Source organism: Populus euphratica, unplaced genomic scaffold, assembly GCF_000495115.2.
Source record: "Populus euphratica unplaced genomic scaffold, PopEup_1.0 scaffold184.1, whole genome shotgun sequence".
Taxonomy (NCBI): Eukaryota; Viridiplantae; Streptophyta; class Magnoliopsida; order Malpighiales; family Salicaceae; genus Populus; species Populus euphratica.
In genome coordinates, this window is record NW_011500065.1 from 283,268 (window position 1) to 305,523 (window position 22,256).

The following is a 22,256-nucleotide window of genomic DNA, read 5'->3' on the forward strand; positions in this document are numbered from 1 at the left end:
AAATTGTCATGGAAAAATTCTGATTAAATTATAGAACAAATCATGCAAGGCTTCCAAGCCCCGCCTAGGCTTAAAATTCTGAAGGGGGGGGAGGCACTAGTTGAACATGTGCTAATTGATCATGCTTGGGGCCATCTAATTTAGGCTAAGGACCGCAGGTTTATACTAAAAGAAACTAATGAAATGCCCATTAACAGAAAATCCAACAACCATAGGTGGTAGCAATGTGGGGTTATTTCAAATCATATCTTTTGCAACACATTACGAAACTGAATTCTAAGCTAGCGGGGAACATGTTGAAGTGGTTCGAGCCACATTAATTCTTGGTAACAATAAAAATTAATACATTTTGACTAGGAGAGTTTGTACTCACAAATAGTTTACACCAGATAAACAAAGCGATATAATTAAAAATTTAAAACACACTATCAGCTGCCTAGAATACTTTACAGGTGACTGATGGGACAAATTAGTACTTATAAGCTATGAACTTCAATATTGACCACTCTGAAGTGACAATGACATGAAGTGGTTTTGCCGACTTCATATTTTGGAACATATTCATCTGCTAAAAATGTCATTTGATACTCACAAGGCTGACAACTCGACTTCCTGGGTGCAAGGACGATATGCTACAAAAGTGCTGTCATTTGAGAAGGATCCAGGGTTGAAACAAGTGATTCCTGTGTATTTGAATGCCTTCTGCTCACTTTTGTCGCCTAAAACTATCTGTACATGAGGATGAAATAAATGTCAAATCAAATTCTTGCGGTCCGAGGACTTTTTTTTGGTTTAAAATGGTATAGGTAATTGCTTTAGCTTGTCACTTAATATGTATACAATAAATAAAAGCCCTTCCACTGATTAAGCCAAGCGATTTTTCTCCGAAAACTCAGCTTAAAGTGGTCAAATTCAAGATTTTCTAGAATTTAAAGTCATCAAATTTTCAACCAAATAGATGAATCAAAATTCTCAAATCTCTTTAGTGCCACGATGTTATGTATTGAAGCAAGCATTGCTCCATACTACAGGCAAGGTCGAAAGAGGGGAATATCATGGCATTTCCTAATGTACAATACAAGGCGAGAGAATGGTAAAGGGCAGCAACAAAGAAAAAATAAAAAGACATGAGCATACCGTATGTGGAGATGGATAAAGATGTAGACAGTGATCATAATTCCAAATAATTGGTTGAACAATAAGAGGCAGTGGGCATAGATGACTTTGATGGGTTATGGTAGCAACAAGCTGCATAACAAAGTAAAACCTTATTAGTTTAATTGATGAAGGTTCTCAAGACATAATATCAGTTTAGTGTTTGAAAAAGACAAGGTTGAGAGGTGAGAAATAAAGTACATGCTCAAAAGGATCATCAGTCTCTTCTGTAGAAGGAGGCATCAGGCATGAACGACGCATTCTATACAGCAGATCATGGCGAAAGAATACAATTTCTTGGGTATAGAACTTGACTCTGCAGTTAAATGAAAGGCACAGTAGTATTAAAACATTAAGCAGCACATTATGCACCATAAATATCAAGATTTCAAGTGTGCTCAGAATATGTCCTTAACGCTTTTAAAGTTAAATGGTGCTGAAAATTCAAGGTAAAAAAAAAAAAAAATTGAAAATCAACCAAGGTGGATCTTGGAGGATGTGCTATGGACATAGCAAGTGTATCTTTACCAGTTTTTAATCACACAATGATAAGAAAGATTAACCTGCATGGATTGCTTGCAAATATGGCATTAGGAATGTGCTTCTGAAGCTCTTCAGTTAAATACTTTGGTAAAGGACATCTCGGTAGAGCTGTGGACGGGCCTGGAACAAGTCAAAATACTGATCATTCTCATGTTATGTAACACTATACATCAAAAGATTTAAAACTATCATCGTTTTTCTACCTGCGTCCTCTGGACCAGGAATAAACATAAACCGACTATGCTCTTTTAGCCGTTGATGGGCTCCAATCATTTGCCCTAGCTTACCAAATTGTGATCTGCATGTTTGTGTGGCGTTTTGTTTCATCAGTCAAGACAGCATGAATTTTTTTTCCAGAAAGTAAGGATGATGAGAACTAAATAATTATTCTTGAATGAAGATCACTCACCTAAGGCTTGAGAATGAGTGAAAGGAAAGGTTGCATGGGTGAGAACAGAAGTTCCCCATGAAAACAAATAAGGAAGGAACCACCTCCTGACTCTCAAAACCATCAAGAACGGTCTCCAGCTTTCCCATAGCCTTCTCTAAGGACAAAAAATATTTTTATGATCAAGTCCCTGGGCAGCATATGCGCACATATATGAACATGACAAATGTACATATTTCAAAGACTATGAATCACCTCTTCACTGTCTAACCAGATGTCAGAGAGTATGACAAACATGTCATTTAGAGATCGCTTTTCCAACTCTGCAAGTCTGAGCTATTGAAGTATATAGGAATAGCACTATCAATGCAACATAGTTTAGAGCTACTGCTAGAAATTTCAGAGCCATGAATAATATTTCTTCTGTAATCTTACTTAGTGCAAGCTTAATTAAGGATACAGTCTCCTCTTTTGTTAATGTACCACCACCAAAGAAATCATGCTGCGCAAGTGATTTGAGAGACTTGTCCCTTTCCTCTAATGGAGGAAACCCACAAGTAATTACCTTCACCACAGTAGAGTGAAAAGTAAATCACAGACAAAAAATAATGACAATCAACAAGTTTTAGACCATACAGAACTTATTATCTGCAGACTTCATAGAAACTGTGTCAAAACTAGTGACAAACACAGGTGATCCACCAATTTTCCAAGGAAAGAAGCATCCAAATTATCAGAGATTATACAATTCAGTTATTTTGAATAAATTGGTGGGTCATTGTTTGTGGGCACGAGATTTATACCCCTGACTCTGACTTACAAAGAGCACACTTAATAATTAACTTCTACTTTTTTAGGTTATCTTGATGATACTAAAAAGTCAATTTCCATTATAATGAGAACAATGTGAGAGCATGTTTACATTTTAAAAGGGATAGCATGCATCAGAACATTGTACTCATCTCTGGATCCACAAACTATATAATTAGCAGCAATGGATTCAGCATTACAATTCTCGACGAAGGAAACCAAAAAATCAAATATGCTAACCTATGGCCTAGTAGGAATTATACCAAACCAACAATGGCTGAAAAGTACAAGAAGAAAATTGATGAGTTGTAGGTGACTAATATTAATTTTCAGATGGCATAAACTATTGACACCAACAGCGAATTGTACAAATGCCAATACACACATAAAGATGCAACTTGGAGCTGATCCGATTGCTTCCAAGGACAGTTTAAGTTAAAATGCCAAGGATGCATATTTTTGAGTCAAAATAAATAGGAAAATTTTTCAAAAGCAGTTATGTAAGCAACAATCAACTTTTGGAAAAGACCCTTCTATGACATATATTGAGGGAGCATTTTAACATACGATAATATCCCAATGTTGAAAAATAACTAAAGCATATGGAAATATTTAGAGAAAGGAAATAACAGAACCAGGACAAGTAAAGGCATGCAATATGAGGAAAAATAAAACTAACCTGGTAAATACCATTCACAAGCATCTCACCTTCTGCAACGACTATCGTGTTCTCTGATAAAAATCCTGTAGTTACTTTGTATTACTTGTCAAGGAAATTAACACTTCATATAGTTTATGTGACCGTTGCCATAGCAGCTGACTTCATATGTTCCAGTGGAAAAATAAAGCTAGAAACTAGCAAGTCTGGAAAAATAACATGTTCCCGTTGTATCTGACATTTTACAGAATAAATTAACCTTTTCATTGCTTTTCAAGTCATTCATGAGAAAGCAAGAACCCGCAAATATGATCAGCTAGATAATACAATAATCACCTTGACCAAGAACGATAAGAATCCAAGAAAAGCCGATATCAATGTAACTATGTAGAATAAAGTTAAAAGCAATTGCTTGCAATTCCCTCTTTAAGCACGTCTGGCAAGTAAATAGCTTACAGGACAGGAAGGGGATGGATTTCAGTTTCAAGTTATGGAAAAAACATTATGGAAAAAAAAAAATAAGTCCAAAGGATATTGCTTTAGACAAGTCAATTTCCACCGAAGCAGTAAGATCTTCCAAGTAAAAATGTCCATCCTCCAACTGAGATATCACACCCATCACCCATCTTCTCCCCATTTGCCCAACCAGAGACTGAATTGGAGCTATCTGCAGCACATACAATACAAAAAAAATATCGCTATAGAACTTCAGAGGTGAGCAAGCAGACATTTAAGATAAATGAAGACGAGGAGCCCACCTCACAACTTCCATAATGCGACATCTCAGTATGAAAAGCAGGCTTGGAAAAATGTGAATCGCGTAAAACTCGTTGATACAATAACAAAAACCTATCTTTATAAAGAGCAGCTTTTGCTGATGCATCACCATGTATATGCAGCCCCCCTGTATGTCTGCAAATGCCGAAGTAAAAGAAAAAAATCGCTATATTCCCCCATCATACCAAAAAAAACATAATTACCAAAATCAATAACAATTCCCATTTTAATTAAATTGAGCATGCAATTCCTAGAAAACTTAAAACAACCAAGAAAAAAGAAACTAAAATATTAAGCACGAGAACCCGCTGATATAATCCATGGGATCTATAGCGGAGCATAAAATAATTAATTAATATAAAAACAATAACTAAAATACCAATATTACAAACAGAGCAACAAAAATGAAATCGAAAATATAAAAAAATTCACTTACTCATAAAACTGCTTTTTGATTGGATCATAGAGAAATTTAGGTATCAAAAAAGCATCAATAACACGAATAGCAGAGGTCGAATTCGAAACGGCACCGTTAGCTATGAAATCTTCATCAACAGCATCATCAGCTTCCAATAAAGAAGTTATAACACGACTCACTGGTTCTTTATCAAGGATCGAAGATCTCACTCCCAATTTCTCTGCAAGAGAAAGTAATTAAAAAAACAATCAACTAATCAAATGTGATGAGGCAAATTGATAGATGAGGATTGGTTTTAATTACGGGATTGGGATTGGAGGTGATCGAGGAGGAGATCGAGAGCTTCGTCCTCGGCGCCGAGAAAGCGGTTGGTGAAGGAGAGGATTTGATCGAGAGCGTCGATTTTGAGAGTGTAGCCTCTTATTTTGAATTTCTTTTGTATTAGTTTTCGAACTGTGCTGCTCATTTTCTGTTTCTGGAGCAAGGTAGGTGGAAGGGAAGGGGAGGAGGGGAGAGGAAAAGGAATTTTAATTTTGCGGCGGCGGGTTGTACTTATTTACTTGTGTGATGGGGGGCTTCTGGGCGGGAAAGTTGATCAATTGGTGTGTTTGGGAGGCGGGAAACTGATGAAATTTTGTATATTATTAATTATTTTTTTAGTATTTTAAGGAAAATAAAAGAAAAAAATATAAAAAAATCATTTAGGATTATGTTTTTTTCTTGTCTCCTTCTCAAATATAAATCCTAGAAAATAATTAACGGAATATCCTTAATATAGTAAAAAAAATTCTATTCGATTCCTTTTTTTTTTCTATTAATCATTATTGCATTGTTGTTTTTTCTCAATTTTCTTTGTGTTTTGTGTGTGAAATCCACATGTAATGATTTACCAGGGAATATCTTGTATATGCACCCCTTCAAAATGGTATGATGACAGTATAGATATCAAACTCAATTTAAAAGTTATTTGAATAACAAATATTCGGTTTCGATTATATAGGTGTAATTGAGATTAATCCAGATTAATTTTATATTATTTTTTATATTTTTTTATTAAATTATCTTATTCATGAAATTCAACTAATTGAGTTTGGTGCACTTGCTCAAGTTTGCTAATATTATTTATTTATTTTAATTAATTTTTTTATTTTTTCATTTCATATTTGAATTACTGGTAACTAAATATTATATTTTTTAATTTATTTTTTATAAGATTATCCCGATTTAATGTAAAATCAAATATATTAATTTAAATTGACTCAAATGCTTATTTTTGTTATTTTTTAAAAAAAAATCATCATTCAATATTATTTTGTTTAAGAATTAAATTTTGAATTTTTTTATTCATTTTATAGGCATTCTTTCTGTGTAGGTTATAAAAACCACCCTTTTTTATTTAATCCAGTCTGTTTATTGTTTTTTTACCATACAATTAAATGAAACTTATTTATTGAATCTGGTTAATGATATGATCCATGTATTTTTTTTTTTGTTTTTTAGAATATACTAATAATGTCTAAACATCAATTTTTTATTCTAGAAAAAAAATCTTGTTAGCCTGTACATTATTATGATTTTAGGTTTTCTTTTTAATTTTTAACAAAAAAGGCAATAAAAGAGATAAAGATGTGTTTCTTCTTTGATTTTTATTATGATATAAATATCTAATTAAGATATAAAAAGTGAATTTTTCATAAACTTTATTTTCGTATAAATAATCTTCTTTATAAACTGATGTTGTGAATTTAATATTGATAGTTAAAAACCAACTCAACAGTACCTCTGTATAAGCATACAAGAGCCATAAATACTGAAGGGTGGCTAGAGCGGTGGCTTATGGTGGTTGTTGAGGTGGTGGAGTGGGGGTGGTTTTGAAGAGGTAGAGTTTTGGTTGAGGGGCTGGTGGTGGTGGTTTTGAAGAGGTAGAGTTTTGGTTGGCTGTGATTTTATTTTTTTTAAGGAATTAAGATGAAAAGGAGAATGAGATAAAAGTAGTGTGAGGAATTATAAATTATTTTCTAAAGTTGAAACCATATTAAAATAATATTATTTTATTATTTTTTTAAATTTATTTTTCACATTAAAATATCAAAACAATATAAAAACATTTAAATAATTAAAAAAAATTTAGTGAATACAAAGACACAGTAGGTGAATTTTTAAGAGTTGTTGAAAGATAGAATAATACCATAACTTCTAGAACACCACTAAAACATTATAAAATTTCCGAGCCCAATCCTAAATCAACTTTTAAGCACTCTAGATTAACACTGAAATTTCTCCACCTCGAACCCAATCTCAAATCGACTCCTGAGCACTCGAGACCAGTCTCCTCCCAATTCTCGCCTCAATTCGGATCCCCCGATGTCCATACCCAACCCGATCCCGGCCACAAAACAAGGCCCAATAGTGCAGAAACAATCTCAAAAACCACTTTTTTTTAGTTTTCAAAAGTTTTAAAAACTATTTTATTTTATTGAAATAGAAAATGAAAACAAACAAATTTATACATCTTATAAAAAAAAAATTGAAAACAAATAAAACAGAAAATATAAAACGATACCAAAGAACCCACAAGTTTTTGACTCTTTGGGTGCGTGTACATGTCAAGACACGGGGGATCACAGAATCAACAAAATTCGGATCCTTTTATTAACCGACAGCAACATGGCAAAATTGCATGTTATAATTAAACATACAGGCCGCATCTCAGAGAAGACACAAACACTATTCCTCGCTCGATAACACACGAACTTTGATCTATAGCAATAGCAAGCAAAGACTTTATACTCCTACGCATGCGATGGAACTGTGTGATTTTAAAATCAAAGCTTCATGCCCCCAACAAAACCTTTGTATCTTACATGCGGACTGTCCTCGTCCTTGATGCATCCCTTCAAAGTATTTGCGATCATAAACAGAATCATCTTGCTACTTCAATGCTTACTGTATCTTAAAAAGGGTCTTCAATTTAACAACCAGCCTCCAATCTTCAATTGACAGATCATCCTGTGCATAAAAAAACAAACGATTATCAATTATAATTAATATCAGGCATAGCACTGAACAAGGCATACCATCTGAAAACAGAATCGAAAGAGACCTACCCGGTAATTAACTTTAAGAATATCAATTGACCTTCTTGTAATGTGGCTGACTAGTTGATCTTCGTTGTCAAAATGCCTGCCATGCATGTTTTGCTGCTCCTCCGCATTGGTTCCCACAATCTTCAAAGTCACAAAGGAGCACCAAATAAGACCATCTCCGAGAATGTGCAAAAAGGTCATGAAAGACAATTTTTATTTGGTTTATTAAGCTCAACAACTCTCCCACTCGCGTGGGTGTGAGGGTGCGGGAGGGAGGGAGAGTAGAAACAATCTTAGTTTCACCTATCTAATCCTGCCACATGGACACTGGCTTTCAATACTTTGTTCTCAGAATGGAAGGATGGAGAGAAGAAAGTATTGATATTAACAACCCATCCATTTAGTCATTTGGTTAATAATAATCTAAGCCTAAGGAAAGCCAACAATATGACAAATTCATGTAGCTGCACCCTAATGCCACACCTGATAACCTCTAATGAATTACTAAAAAAGTACTCCTTTCGCATATTCATTCTGTATATATTCTTTAGCCTTTTCCCTTTAAATTTTCCTTTCAAGTTCTTGAGGAGTAATTTATAAACTACATCAAACAAGATGACTTGATTTTACAATTCAACTACAGAAATTATAGCTTGTTCATTTCTGGAGTTGATTTTGTATAAAATAAAATAATTACTGGTTGTAACAAGAATGTCTTGATTTTATTTAACAGAACTAAAACATAGAATGTCCATTATGATATTTATGAAGCAACTAGTAATTTCAATCAATCAACAATGATGTACCGTACCTTAATGGCCACCTTCTGGCCTTTCTTTGCATAATCCACTGATTTTTTGTTGAACTCAATGGAAGCAATTCGGCCAATGTCAATGTAATCTTTTTGTGGAACACAAAGTGGTGTCCCGACCTGTGTAAAAGAGCACATAGTATCATAGTACCAGAGGACAGTAAAGCATGTAATCCTAAAAGAACTAAAAACATGCACGTAGACAGAGCCAAATTTATAGCCCAAGTCAAAATTCATGGAAGCCTAACAAACTTCCCCCAAAACCTCAGAAAAATATCCCCACTTATATCTAAAACACAGAGAATTTGGCAATACATTTTGCATGAACAACAAAGTCTCGAATCAGTCATACTTGGTAACTTGAGCCAAGCAAGTGCACAAACATCGAGAATTTGAGGTAAGAGGATGGTGAAAACAAAGTGACAGTAGCCAAAAAAGAATAAGAAAAGTAAAAGGAAATTGCTACAAGTAGAATGTCTCAGTACATTTATTGAGCTCTACCCCATAATAGCTTAAATGGGACGGTAACTAGATCACAATGAATTAGAAAAGGCCTACCCAACCAAAAAGTTCAGCAGCTCACAAACTAAAATTTTTAAAAAGAATTTATGGATAGTTAAATGATCAATCCCTAGAAACTGTGATGTAGAGGTACACAAGACAAAGTGCGAGTATTTTCCAAGCACAGATACAACCCGCATCACTTTATTGTGTTGTCGAAAATAAGGTATGTCCACATGATTTAGACGGTAGCATCCCATATAGGCAAAAAATCTTGCAGCTAAGCCCATGCACACCACTTCAACAACTTACTAGCAGCACTTTAATCTTTGAAAATTATTGCATGCCTAAAATCCAAAATAAAAAGCTCACACCACCTTTAGAACATTCAATAGATCTTGCAGAATCCTAGTTGGTTCAATGTGCTACCAGGATATGATGAACCACAAAAACAATTGTACTAAAACATTCAGCCAACAGAGTTACATATATACAAGTCTTAATTAGCTCGGTCAATGAATGAGAGAGCATCAATTCCTCCTAATCAAAATATACATATTAAATGATTGCATGTTATATGGATCGGGTATAAACACATATTCCTATCAAAGAAGATGTGCGGCATTGAAAGGATCAAATCGAATTGCAGATATACCAAAGGGTATGAACTCTCAGCAGTTCATCTAGTGCCAAACCCAAAATCACAGTACAGTGCCATTGATTAATCCTCAAATCACAGGACCCTGTCAATTATATATGCTATAGATGATCCTTCATTTGATTTAGGGTTATAGCAAAAGTCATGCAACATTTTCCAGGAAAAAGAAACCCATCTGTGCAATTTCATAGGGCACCATCATGTGAAACAGAAAAATTTAAATTTAAAAAGAAAAAAAGCACCCTGGTAAGATTCTAAAGCAGCAGGCTTTATCTGATAAAACCCCAGGCTAGTTCTCCTATACACTGGCTAGGACATCACCCCATAGTTGTGCACGTCCTATACACTGTAGTTAGGACATCACCCCATAGTTATGCCCGAGACGTGCACAAGAGACCAGTAATTCGCCAATGTATGCAAGGATGAAATGGTGGAAACAAAACAAAATAACTTAGAATATAGTAATACCTTGAGTATGCCCTCAAGAACATCAACCCCCAAGATGATAGGATCTTTCTTGTTGAAAATGCACTCTGGTATTATCTCAAGAACACATGGGAAAACAGCTTCATCAGCGGCTTCCCTCTTCTTTTCCTCCTTCAGATTCTGAATGTAGGCCTTGAATTGATCAAATAAGTGATAAATGATATCTGCAATGAAAATCTTTACTCCTAGTTCATCTGCAAGTTCCCGAGCCTCAGGTGTCACTTTAACATCAAATGCCAAAATGGTGGCATACTCCTTTTTCTTCTCAAGCATTACACTGGACTTCATGACATCCTTTTTATGCACTGGGCCAATGCCTATACCGCTAACAGGAATGCTTACTGCTGGTGACTTCAAGAACTCCAGCAACGCTTCTAGTGACCCAAGGGTAGATGCTTGTACGTAAACTCCCTCGCCACTTTTATCAATCCGACTCATTACTGACTTCATGTCTTCCATTGCAGATTCCTTGACATCTTCCACATCATCATCACGCCCAACCACATATAAACCAGTTCCAGCAATAGCATGTTCAAGGCCCTGCATGGAATAATAACACAAGAAAGCCAGGATATTTATTACCAGGAGTTAATATATATATCTAAAGAACTCTACATAGGCATTTGCTATCCGTGTGTATTAGGTAAATTGGTCTTTATTGCTATGATTAGCAAATTACAATCACCTGCCCAGTGATCTTGATACCCTGTGCAGCCTTGATTTCTTTATGGTGAAGATATGTACCCTGAAAATAAAAAAGAAAAAAAGAAAAGAAAACCACTACATTAGTATACAATCCATCGACATTTCTACTATTCCATAGAAAAGTAAGATAAAATAAAACAATGAATCTGAGAGGAGAGGTTGCAGCACTGAAATCTGATCACATAAACCCAAAAAGCTTGATACAAGGATCCTAGCCATCCCCCACAATTCAGTATAGCAACTTCAAATAATTTCTGATTTTTTTGAAGCACTTGAGCAATGAAGTAAAAACAACCCTCAACCCTTCTGGAAACAAGAATATTGAAAGAGAACATGGTAATTAAGATATAGTATCCATTCCAAAATGATTGCCTCAAACAAGTCTTGTACAGACTCAATAGATCAGGAGATGCCACCAAGAGATCTTAGTGCCTTTATTCACCAGATATCCACTTTTACTTGCTTAGGGCAAAGTTCATACGGTTTTCCAGGCAAAGCCCTCACAAATACTGGGTTCAAACAGTTATTTCCAAGTTGGGATCCTACTTTATGAGTCATGCACAAATCTTTCTTCATCTTCTAGCTAAAAATTGGTGACATGACACCAGTCTAGTGTTGGTTCATAATACCACTATAAACTAGTTATTTTTTGGACTGCTGATGATGAAGGGACGAGTATTTGACTTGCTTGTTGAACTAACAAGCATGCCGTGTGAACACATGCATCTAACATGTCAGACAAGGATACTATAAGGAAAAGTGAAGAGTCAAAGCAACATAGCATAATGACAATTGGTTTTAATTTCCAGCAATTATTGCACAGGTTAGTAATATACATGTCCTTCATGGGTTGGCCATCTTTAGTCTATTGAGAAAAGGAAAAGAGAGCACTATGACATTGTAACAATTCATATGCCTTAAGAGAGAGAAAATATGACAAGAAGAATGCTAGTCAACAATTCTCAAGTCATGCGGAATTTTTGTTTTTTACAAATATATTGGCTTTGCTAATCTTTCACCCATGTGTCTGTCAAAATTTCCCAACTCCACCTTTGGGTTGACAATTTTTCAATTTGGTAGGTGTTACTGATTTTTGTCCGAATCATCTAATAGGTAACAGCTGCCTAATTCACTTTCGATAATATCTGACATGGAAAATAGGAACACACTGAAATTACATGCCACTAATTTTAACCTGTAATTTTAGTCTGGTCTGGTAAGTGGGGGGCCCACAAATCTCACATGTGTAATTCTATCTCTCACACATGTAATTCCATTCCATTTTTAATATCCATATCAGATATTAATGGTGATATTAATGGTGGGGAATTAGATAATCAATACCTATTACATGATTTTGACAAAAAATAGATTACATGCAAATTGAAAATTTATTGACATGCAGGGATGGATGAACACAACGATGCTTTAAGCCCAAACAAATTAATCCCAGATCACACATATTCAACATAAGAACTGTAGAGGAAAACAAAAAAAAAAGGGACAAAAGAGGTAAAAACAAAAAACCACACCTTAACTCGGAGTTCCTTCATCGGGTGGGGTGTCAGCAAAGCCCGAATTGTGGTAACAATGGGACCCTGTAAAGAAAAATAAATCATCAATAACTCAGAAACTAGCACTTCATCAAATCTTCAGGAAAAGCAAAGTTCTCAGCTTGCCTGTAAGCCGCACACCACAATTTGATCGCCTTCATGGAGCACACCATTAACCAACACAACATCAATTGTTGTTCCATGGCCTTCAATAACCTTAACCTCCAATACCGTACACTGGCAAAGGTACCCAACAACAATCAGATATTAGTGTTAACTGAAGGCATTCTACCAGTTAAGACACAGTAGACAGGAGAACATGCCTGCACTTCATTTCTGAATGTGAGTTTCTCAATCATAGTTTTCTGAGACCATTGGATAAGTAGCAGTAACAAATCAGGAATGCCTTCTCCGCTGACATATAGGAAAAGCATTAGCACAAAGAATGCAAGACCCAAAAACATGAGCAGATATTAAAGTTAACAAATCTCAACTTAGTTATGAGAGGGAAAGCTAAGAAATCTTGGTCTTACCTAATTGCACTTGTCGGTACAATATTAAAAGTTTCTCCCATGTCCTTGTTTTTATAGTACAATTCAGTATTTAATCCTTGCTCCTTGAACTGAGTTATGACCTGGGATCCAGTGGAAGGCAAAATTTTAACAAAAGAAGCAAATTGATAAAATTCTTTGAAGGAAGCAAAAATAGTAGATGACCTCTATGAGCCTCCTGTCAAATTCATTTTGCACATCTTTTGATTGCTGCTTCAATGCCTTTCTAATAGGTGCATTACGTTGTGCTTTCCATGCATAGAGTCTGTCCACCTGAAACATTGAAATGATAAAGGAACAAAACCTAACATCAATAAAAGGAAAAATTAACACATTGTAGCATTATCTCTATATTAAATTGGAAGAAAAAAAACTAACCTTATTTAATGCAACAATAAATTCTGTATTCCTCATCCTCAAAAGATTGAGTGATTCTATGGTTTGCGGCTCCAAGCCATGCATTATGTCAACAACCAGAATAGCAATGTCACATAAACCTGAACCGCGTGACCGTAGATTAGTAAAAGATTCATGGCCAGGGGTATCAATAACCAACAGACCAGGGACATTTAATTTTGCATCAGCTTTCAATTCCTTTGTTCTTTCCCGTATGTTCTCAGCAGGAAAGTATGTTGCACCAATCTGTTGCGTGATACCCCCAGCCTCACCTTCTTGCACATTGGTGCCTCGTATACAATCCAACAGCTTGGTTTTACCAGTATCAACATGACCCATAATACAGCAAATTGGAGAGCGCAGGTTCTCTTCACCCTGTTTAGGGATGGCATCTGAAACTGCTCCTTTATTTTTCACAGCTGCGTCTTTCTTCCTGTTTTTGTCAGAAACTTCAACCTCAGTCTGAATTTTCTTATTTTCAACATCACGAGAATCCATTGGTTGTGATGTAACAGGTTTTCTGACTGCGATTGCAGGCTTGGCATCTGAAGGAGGGGCCGCAACAGTGTAAGAACGAAAGAAACAAAATCAATTACCAATCAGAAACAAAAGAACTGGTAGAGGTACCATAAACTTGATAGTCCAACATGAAAATCAAGCAAAAACTAACCTGCACCGCGAGAAGCTGGAACAGAACTCTTTGTTTCCTTCTTCAAGACAGTTTCAGGCTCAGAATCCTCCTCATCATCAAATGCACCCTTAACATTAAGATTTACATCATCCCAGCTCTTTGCATCCCATTCCTCATCATCGTCATCTTCCTCCATTCCATTCTCCTCAGGTACACTAGCAACTTCTGTTTTCTCTTCCTCTACTGGTTCAGCCTTATCTAATTCTACGGTTTCCACCTCATGCACTTCTTCCTGCTCCTCTTGCTCTTTTCCTTTACCTTCTACATGTTCCTCTATCTTGATACCATTTGCTTGATGGTGAGCTGGTTTTGACTTCTTAGTCTGGTACCTGGGCCGTTTTGTAGGTGCATTATCTCTGTCTGCAGTAGGGACAGTGATGCCTGCATTAGCAAGTATTTGATTCCGCATAGCCTCTAGCCGCCGTTGTTCTTCCTTCTGCTTCCCTGTTAGAAGCTTGCCTTCCTGTTTCTTCTTCAAGAGTTTCTCCTTTTCCCTTTCCTTCTTCCTACGCCTAGCCTCTTCTGCTTGCCTCTCAAGTTCTTCTTGCCTTAGTCTTTCCTCTTCTTCCTTCCTCCTCTTCTCCTCTTCCTCCCTTGCTTTTCTCTCCTCCATTTCTTTTCTCCTAGCAAGTGCCTCTTGCATCTCTCTAACATGCTTAGGAAGCTTCTTTTCAGCAGCTTTACCCTTTGCATCTGTCTTTTTTGGCTCACTTGTTTCAGCTTTTGCTTCTTCCAGTTTTTCTTCCTTTGCCGCTGCAGCAGCTACCTTCTTCTCTTTCTCCTTCTCTTTCTTCTTCTTCTTCTTCTTTGCAGCAGCAGACTCTTCTTTTTCTTCTTCACCCTCCTTCTCGACCAAAGCATCTGGCACTGTAACTGGTTCAGGCTGAACATTAAGTTTCTCCTCTTGTGGAGGTGGTTCAGAAGGTTTCAAAGTAGATGCCCCCCCACCTAGCTCTGCAAGAATCTTATCCAAATCATCCTCTTCTTGAGCAGTCCTTCCACTCTTACCCTTCTTCTTCTTCTTATTCTTTGAAGTCTCTGCCACCGCTTCACTCTTAGTAACCTTACTATCATTAGCTTCGACAATATTAGGTTCTTCTGGTTCAACCATCTCAGCAACTTCTCTCTCATCCTCTCCACCCAATGCAGAAAAAACATGATTACTAGCCCCCTTCTTCTTAGAAGACTTCTTCTTCTTACCAGTAAATGCAACCACCGACTCATCTTCATCCTCAACGCCAATCACATCATCATTGGTTTTCACTGATTCAGACACAGAAGCCTCTTCATCATTCTCATCATCAAGCAATGCTGCACTAAATTTATTACTACCACTCTTTTTGCTAGACTTGGATGACTTCTTCTTCTTACCAGAGAAAGTAATCGCACCAAAATCCTCATCCTCATCTTTCTTCTCGTCATCCTCATTCTCATCTAACCCATCGAAACTCGCTGCCAAAAACACACTCCCAGCATCCTTCTTACCACCCTTTGCCGACTTCTTCTTCTTTCCTGTAAATTCAATAACAGGCACGTCATTGTCATCATCATCCTCTTCTTTATCCACCACCTCTCCATCAATCTCACCATCGTCAATAGCATCAAAAGCCGATGCACTAAACAAACTACCACCACCACTCCCCTTATCCCCCTTACCCTTTGTCTTCCCTTTAAAACTTGCCACAGGCTCATCCTCCTCCTCACTATCTTTCTCGCCAGTCAACTCCGATCTCTCATCGTCATCATCATCCTCATCACCTCCCAACAAGGCAAAATTGGACGATGAAAAACCAGCATTCCCACCAGCACCACTCTTCTTCCCTTTCGACTTCTTTTTCCCAGCAAACACAACCTCCGGCACTTCCTCCTCCTCACCATCCCCCTTCTCTTCCTTAAAAGCCTTCTGATTTCCCTTCTTACCCTTCTTCTTCCCAGTAATCACTACTTTCTCCTCCTGAACCTGCGTCTCCTCGGACAACTCGGTCCCAACCGAATACTCATCATCATCAATCACCAACCCCTTCTTCTTCGACTTCCCTCCACCACCCGCAGGAGCGTTCTCCTCATCACGCGCGGCTGGCTTCTTTCTACCCATCGATATTTCCACGAATTAACCTCCCTCTAAATAGAAAGAAAAAAAACACGATTCCTCTCTTATGAAACCATAAATTCCGAACAAGTAAAAAAAATCACATTATTATTAACAGGAAAACAATTAAAAAATAAATAAATATTTGTTTCCGTATGAATCAGAAGGAAAGTACGTTGCGTGCATAGATAAGCAATCAGATCTAAATTAACGATAAAATTTGTGATTAGAGATAGACTGAAGGCTTACTTGAGACGATGATGCTGATAAAAATCGGATTGAATAAGCGATTATAAGGACTGAGAGATGAAATGAGATGATTTAGAAATTATTATACTGTTAGTGTAGAAGAGTAGATGAGAAGAGCAGGGAAGAAAGATTATTGAGCAGGGACGGGGAAGAGAGGGAGAGAATGGGGACTTGATGCGTATGAAGTTACAGTTCCTAGCCTTCTAGGGTTCAATATGGGCTTGGTTGGGATGGGCTGGGCTGCTTCGGCTATTACCTGTTTCTAACTTTCCTTTTTTGTTACATTTTTTTTAATCTTGTGAACAGGTGTTTTTCGATCCAAATGTCATCCAATCGCTCTTGCACTTTAAAATACTCAATTAATGTTCTATTGAATTTTATTATGATTTTGATAGTTTTTTTTTATCATGACAATTCTCCTACATCATTTTTTTTATTTTTTTTTATTGAAACAATTTCTTAGTTTTTTAAATTAATGCCGAGTTTGAAAAACACATTTTGAAAGTATAACTAGTTTTTCATTGTTTTTCAAATAAAAATACCTAAAATAATGAATCATATATTTTTTTTATATATAAAACAATATCACATAAACAAAATGCAGCGTTGTAAACTTATTTTTTATCATAAATTTTATATAAGATAATTTTTTTATAATTATTAATTTGATTAAAAGTTGTAACATAATTTATTATTTAATTTGCCAACATGTGAAAGATGTCGAGCACTTTAGGCAGCGCATAAGACGTCTCCTAGCGGTATAATACGAGCTTTCATCATCTTATTTGATTTTTATTTGTGTCATCTTGATGTGTGGTATCTAGAGATGGCTGGCTTGTTACTAATGACCCTTCATTTCCCTCTTTCATTTATCTCTTCTATTTTAGGAAATCAACTTCGATCCTTATTATTGTTGGTGTTTTAAATTTAGTTCTTTTAATTTTGATTTTTTTTGTTAATTTTTTATTTGTTTTTGATTTAGTCCTTCAATTCTAATTTGTAAATGTAATTTTTTCAATCCAGTCCTTCTACTTTTGGTTCCTTATTTTTTTCCTCAAAATATTTATAGTTTTTAATTTTATCCTTCATATTGGTTTTTTGATTTTTTTTTCAATAAGAATAATACTAATTGCAATTTGATCATTTTTATTTTGATTTATTATTTTTTCCATTGTCTTTTTCTTAGAGTTTTTATGGTCTTTAAATTATCCTTCATATCAAGTTTATATTTTTTGTTATTTCAATAATAATAATAATAATAATAATAGTAGTAGTAGTAGTAAATCATTTTAGATTGTAATTTTGAATAATAGATTCTAATAAATTCTAAATTACATTTTTTAATAAATTCTAAATGAATATAAATTTGAATTTTATTCAAATAAAATGGAATAAAAAATCAAATATATAAAAATATTATATAAATCTAAATATATTAGATGTAGTCTATTAATTAAATATATTAGATAGGTAATAGAAATATAATAAAAATGATTTTGAAAATAATACTTAGCAAAACTATTCACATATAGGATCTAGGTAATGCGTGATAGTATAAAAACAAAAACAAATGTGAATGTAGTTGAGAGATAAACTTTCTCTTTGCCAATGAAAAGATGTGAGAATGGCAGCGGTAATAATGATGATATTATTAATAAAAACAATGATGATAATGATAATAATAAAAATATTAACAATAACAATAATGATAATAATAGTAGTAATAGTAGCACTAGAACAAGAAGAAGAAGCTTTCAAATCAAGTTTATATTTTTTGTTATTCTAATAATAACAACAACAATAACAACAACAATAATGATGATGATACTAGTGATAATGATACTAATACTAATAGTAATAATAATAATAATGATAATAATAATATAAAACTAATAAAAAAAGGGGGTTTCCACGTAGTCATATGAACAATTAATTATTCACCATAATAGTCAAGTGATGTTTATGGCCTTTAAAATAAAAAAAAAAACACTTGACTTGGAGTCAAAGGTGTTTTTGTATTTTCACATGATTTATTAGTCATTGTACATTTGACTGGGAGTATCTTTGTTTTAATTTGCTTTCTACGGGATTATTTTAATCTCATGACCCGTGTTACGGGTTAACCTAATTGACTTGAGTTTTTTTTTATTAGTATTTTTTTGTAACACCTCACAAAACAGTATTCATTCTACTAATTTTTTTCTTTTGTTTTTTAAATCTATTGTTTTTTACCATTCAATATTCAGTTTATTAGCGATGGAACTTCATAATTTGTTGCGGTTTACTTTCTATATGGTTATCTTAGTTTCATGACCTATGTTGTCTATTTAACGCGTTAACCTGATTGACTCAAGTGTTTTTTTTGTTCAATTAGATTTTTTTTTAATTTTATTATTAAATACTAGGATAATTAGGAATTAGGCTATGTGATTGTTTTCGATCTACTTTTTATTAGGTTATTCTAATCTCATAACTCGGATCATAAATTTTACAGAATAATCTAAGTTGACTTCGGTCATTTTATCGTGTCCTTTTTTTTAGATTGATTTTTTTCAATTTTATTCTTAAATAATAGATTGATTTTAAATTATTTTTTATAATTTATTTTGATTTGTTTTATATAGAGTTATTCCAATCAAGGTTGTCAAAAATGCTTTTTTTTATACGAGACTGAAAATACAATATAAACTTGGATTGTAAAATCATAAGTAAAGTTTTTTAACCAATTATATTTTGATAATTTTAGCCAAGTAGTAAATAACAATATAACATAATTAAAACAAAAGTAAAGTAATGTGAACAATACAAAAGTTCAAGCACTTTAAAATACATAGTTCAAATATAAATTCATACATAACTTAAGTAACTTAAAAATACAATACAATACAATTATGTCTTTAAAATTTTATTAACTTAAAATTAACAAACCTAAAAAAAAATTTATATGCCTTTGGCATTAAAATCCTGCAAAATATTAACCTTCAAGTTACATCACTATTAAAATCTATTAGCATTTAGGCCCATGAAAAAGAGTGGTCCTAACAGAGAGAGAGAGAAAAAGAATTAAGATTAATTTATTTTTATCGTATCTTTAAAAAATCCATACTCTGTATAATATTAACTTATTTTCACTTTTTCATAGAGATCAGTCCATGAATACTAAATGAGTAGCTTTGTTTTTTATATAGAAATTCCAAGCTTTTCTTCTAGATGGAGAAGTAATTATTATCAATCACAACTCAAGAAATCAAGTATACCAGGCAATCAACAAATTCTATTTACTTCACCAATCTTTAAAAGTTTAGAGAAATGAAAAGCAAATAAAACAAGGAGGCTTTTACATATATTTTACTTTGTAGAAGATGCTGATGATATCTTCTTTGTAAGAACATTACTTTTACAAAGGCAAAAACTCACGAGTTATAATGAGACTATATATCAACTCTTTAGAGACTTTAAAGACTCTTAGATCTAATTTTTGTTTAATATTCAAATAAAAAAACTCATGTCTTTGATATAACATATTGGTCACAGTAAAATCATTTTGAGGTCAAGCTTACAAGATGGAACTATCCAGAGTCCAAAACACGAGGGAATAAAAAAAGCAAGTTCTTCTTATTTAAAAATGGGTAAGATATTATTGATCTTGGTGATCAAGTAAAATAGTTGGAAGAGCGCCTAATTTTCATGAATGAAAACATTTAAGTTGTTGATCATGAACTTCCTATAAACTTGTAAACTCAGGTGCAAAATTATGATGTTGTATAATTTTGATCGAGTTTATCAATTTTTCATGAGTCAAGTCTAATTTTATTGGTTTTCGAGTTTTAATATTAATTTACATGTTTGATAAGTGTTGTCTCGTAAAATTATATGTTTTTACGAGTTAACTCATAATTTTAACAACAATGATTCCAATTTTATAACCCAAGTCGCAAGTTTGGTGAGTAACCCGAGTTTACTCATATTATTGCTTTCTATGAAGTTTTCTCATTATCATAACACAAATACTTAATGTTATAGGTTGTCGCATGGAGAACTGACAATTGTATTATGAAAAGATCTTGATTCGCTCTTGGTATAAGTTAGTTCTATGAATACTTGATAATATTTATAAGTGTTGACATCACTCAAATAAGATAAATAAAAATAATTAATATGATCATATTAATAACTTAAAATGAGTTATTAATGATAAATCATTCACTTAGAATCTCTTTTATGTGTAGTTTTCAATTGAGTAATAAAAAAAGTTTAGACTATATTTATTTGAAATATTATTAAGGGATTTCAAATCTTGACAATTGCTTTTATCTTTGTTAAATTTTTATAATAAAATCACATCTTTTAGATATCTTCAACTCTATTTCTTTTATTATTCATGGTTTTGTATCTTTAACCTTTTATATGTGTAGTTCCAATTGATTAATAAAAAGAGTCTGGACTATATTTATTTGAAATATCATTAAGGGATCTCTAACCTTGACAATTGCTTTTATTTTTGTTAAATTTTTATAATAATATCACATCTTTTAGATATCTTAAACTCTATTTCTTTTATTATTTATGGTTTTGTATCTTTAACTTTCTTGTGGGTCGACTCCGACCTTACTGTGTTATTTATTACTTTGACACTCTTGTATTTGAGAAAAGATATCAATTATTTGATCGTGTTAGTAGGTTAACATAAATTTATCTATATTGATCTAATATGTTGTCATCTCAATATGTTTAATGATATATAAAATATAATGATTGTCTATGTATCAACTTAAGACCCGAGTGATGAAGGTCTTGATGGGTTCAAGTTTAAGAAAAATAAATGAAGGATTGATGCGACCAAAATTGGAGTCAACTTGTAACTCGGTTGCCCAGGGTAAAAACTATGTCAAAATCTCGTTGATTTTTTTTAAAATTACATATTTTTATTGTTTTTTAAAAATTTTATGGAATTAACTTTCCTGACGTGTGACCTAGGTCTTGCTTCGAGTTCAAGTTTTAAAACTAAAAGAAATTGGGTTAAAATAACATTGTTTTTAAAAAAGTTTTTGGGGTTAACCTTTCTAACATGTGACTCAGGTCTTGTTTTGAATTGAGTTTTAAAACTAAGATAATAATTTTTTTTATCCTTATATGAATTAGTTGGATGATTTTGGAAATAAAAGTTTTTTATAATAATATTTTAGAGATAAAAAATAAAAAATATTGTATTTAGAGATATGCCCCCTATATCTCATATTTTAAACTAATAAAATTTACTCTAAAATTATTTCAAGGACAATTTTTTTTTTATCTCTATTCAAGTCCTTATCTCTTCAACAAAACATATTTTTATCTCAATTATTTTTATATTTTTATATCTTAGACATTGACTATTTAAAATATTATTAATGGGAACTTAATGTTACATAAAAAGAAATTAGATGGAAAAGATGTGAGGAAAACAAATTCAATTTCCTTTGTCATCAAATAAATTTCTCTCACAAAAATGAAATTTATTATTGTTTTGTCCTTCATAAATATGTAAAACCTCAAGTCTTTACAAAGGGGAATATCAGCAAAATTATAAAATCAAAATTTCAACTTGCATCAAATTCCTGGATTTTTTAATAATCTAAATGAAACATTAAATTCTCATATTTTCTTCTCTTTGTATATAAAATCTAACTTCCTTCCCTTTCTCCTCTTTATTCAAACACCAAGACAAAAGAAATGAAACTTCCTCTATTAA

General features: G+C 33.5%; 2 protein-coding genes across 4 annotated transcripts; both read right to left on the reverse strand.

The window, feature by feature from the left end:
• Window positions 1-294: 294 nt before the first annotated feature.
• DPB2 (DNA polymerase epsilon subunit B2) lies at window positions 295-5,376 on the reverse strand. The gene is made up of 13 exons (XM_011002450.1): window positions 5,053-5,376; window positions 4,768-4,969; window positions 4,313-4,466; window positions 4,090-4,221; window positions 3,576-3,653; window positions 2,547-2,651; window positions 2,342-2,422; window positions 2,108-2,238; window positions 1,902-1,996; window positions 1,719-1,818; window positions 1,357-1,471; window positions 1,138-1,248; window positions 295-729 (listed from the first exon to the last, which is right to left on the reverse strand). Exons 1-13 carry the CDS (start codon window positions 5,213-5,215, stop codon window positions 589-591), a joined length of 1,608 nt encoding a protein of 535 aa, XP_011000752.1. The 5' UTR covers window positions 5,216-5,376; the 3' UTR covers window positions 295-588.
• Window positions 5,377-7,269: 1,893 nt separating this feature from the next.
• Window positions 7,270-16,712, reverse strand: LOC105108226 (eukaryotic translation initiation factor 2 (eIF-2) family protein). Of its 3 annotated transcripts, none has more exons than XM_011002456.1 (13): window positions 16,526-16,712; window positions 14,167-16,308; window positions 13,479-14,041; window positions 13,266-13,373; window positions 13,083-13,183; window positions 12,873-12,963; window positions 12,676-12,786; window positions 12,529-12,594; window positions 10,977-11,036; window positions 10,274-10,831; window positions 8,647-8,766; window positions 7,857-7,976; window positions 7,270-7,758 (listed from the first exon to the last, which is right to left on the reverse strand). In XM_011002456.1, the coding sequence occupies exons 2-13, from the start codon at window positions 16,280-16,282 to the stop codon at window positions 7,693-7,695; spliced, it is 4,080 nt and encodes a 1,359-aa protein (XP_011000758.1). In that variant the 5' UTR covers window positions 16,283-16,308; window positions 16,526-16,712; the 3' UTR covers window positions 7,270-7,692. The 3 variants fall into 3 exon arrangements, with proteins under 3 accessions (XP_011000758.1, XP_011000755.1, XP_011000756.1); XM_011002453.1 differs by having other exon boundaries at window positions 13,479-14,053; XM_011002454.1 differs by having other exon boundaries at window positions 13,479-14,053; window positions 14,167-16,340.
• Window positions 16,713-22,256: the final 5,544 nt, after the last annotated feature.

Coding starts and splice junctions, on each gene's coding strand:
- DPB2 (XM_011002450.1), bottom strand. CDS start 5,215: ATGAGCAGCACAGTTCGAAAACTAATACAAAAGAAATTCAAAATAAGA. Junction 2,652..3,575: donor TTGTGAATGGTATTTACCAG/GTTAGTTTTATT, acceptor ACTGTGGTGAAG/GTAATTACTTGTGGGTTTCC. Junction 2,423..2,546: donor CATTAACAAAAGAGGAGACT/GTATCCTTAATT, acceptor ATACTTCAATAG/CTCAGACTTGCAGAGTTGGA.
- LOC105108226 (XM_011002453.1), bottom strand. CDS start 16,282: ATGGGTAGAAAGAAGCCAGCCGCGCGTGATGAGGAGAACGCTCCTGCG. Junction 12,595..12,675: donor TTGTGGTGTGCGGCTTACAG/GCAAGCTGAGAA, acceptor TTTTCTTTACAG/GGTCCCATTGTTACCACAAT. Junction 8,767..10,273: donor TTCTTGAGGGCATACTCAAG/GTATTACTATAT, acceptor TCTTTTACACAG/GTCGGGACACCACTTTGTGT.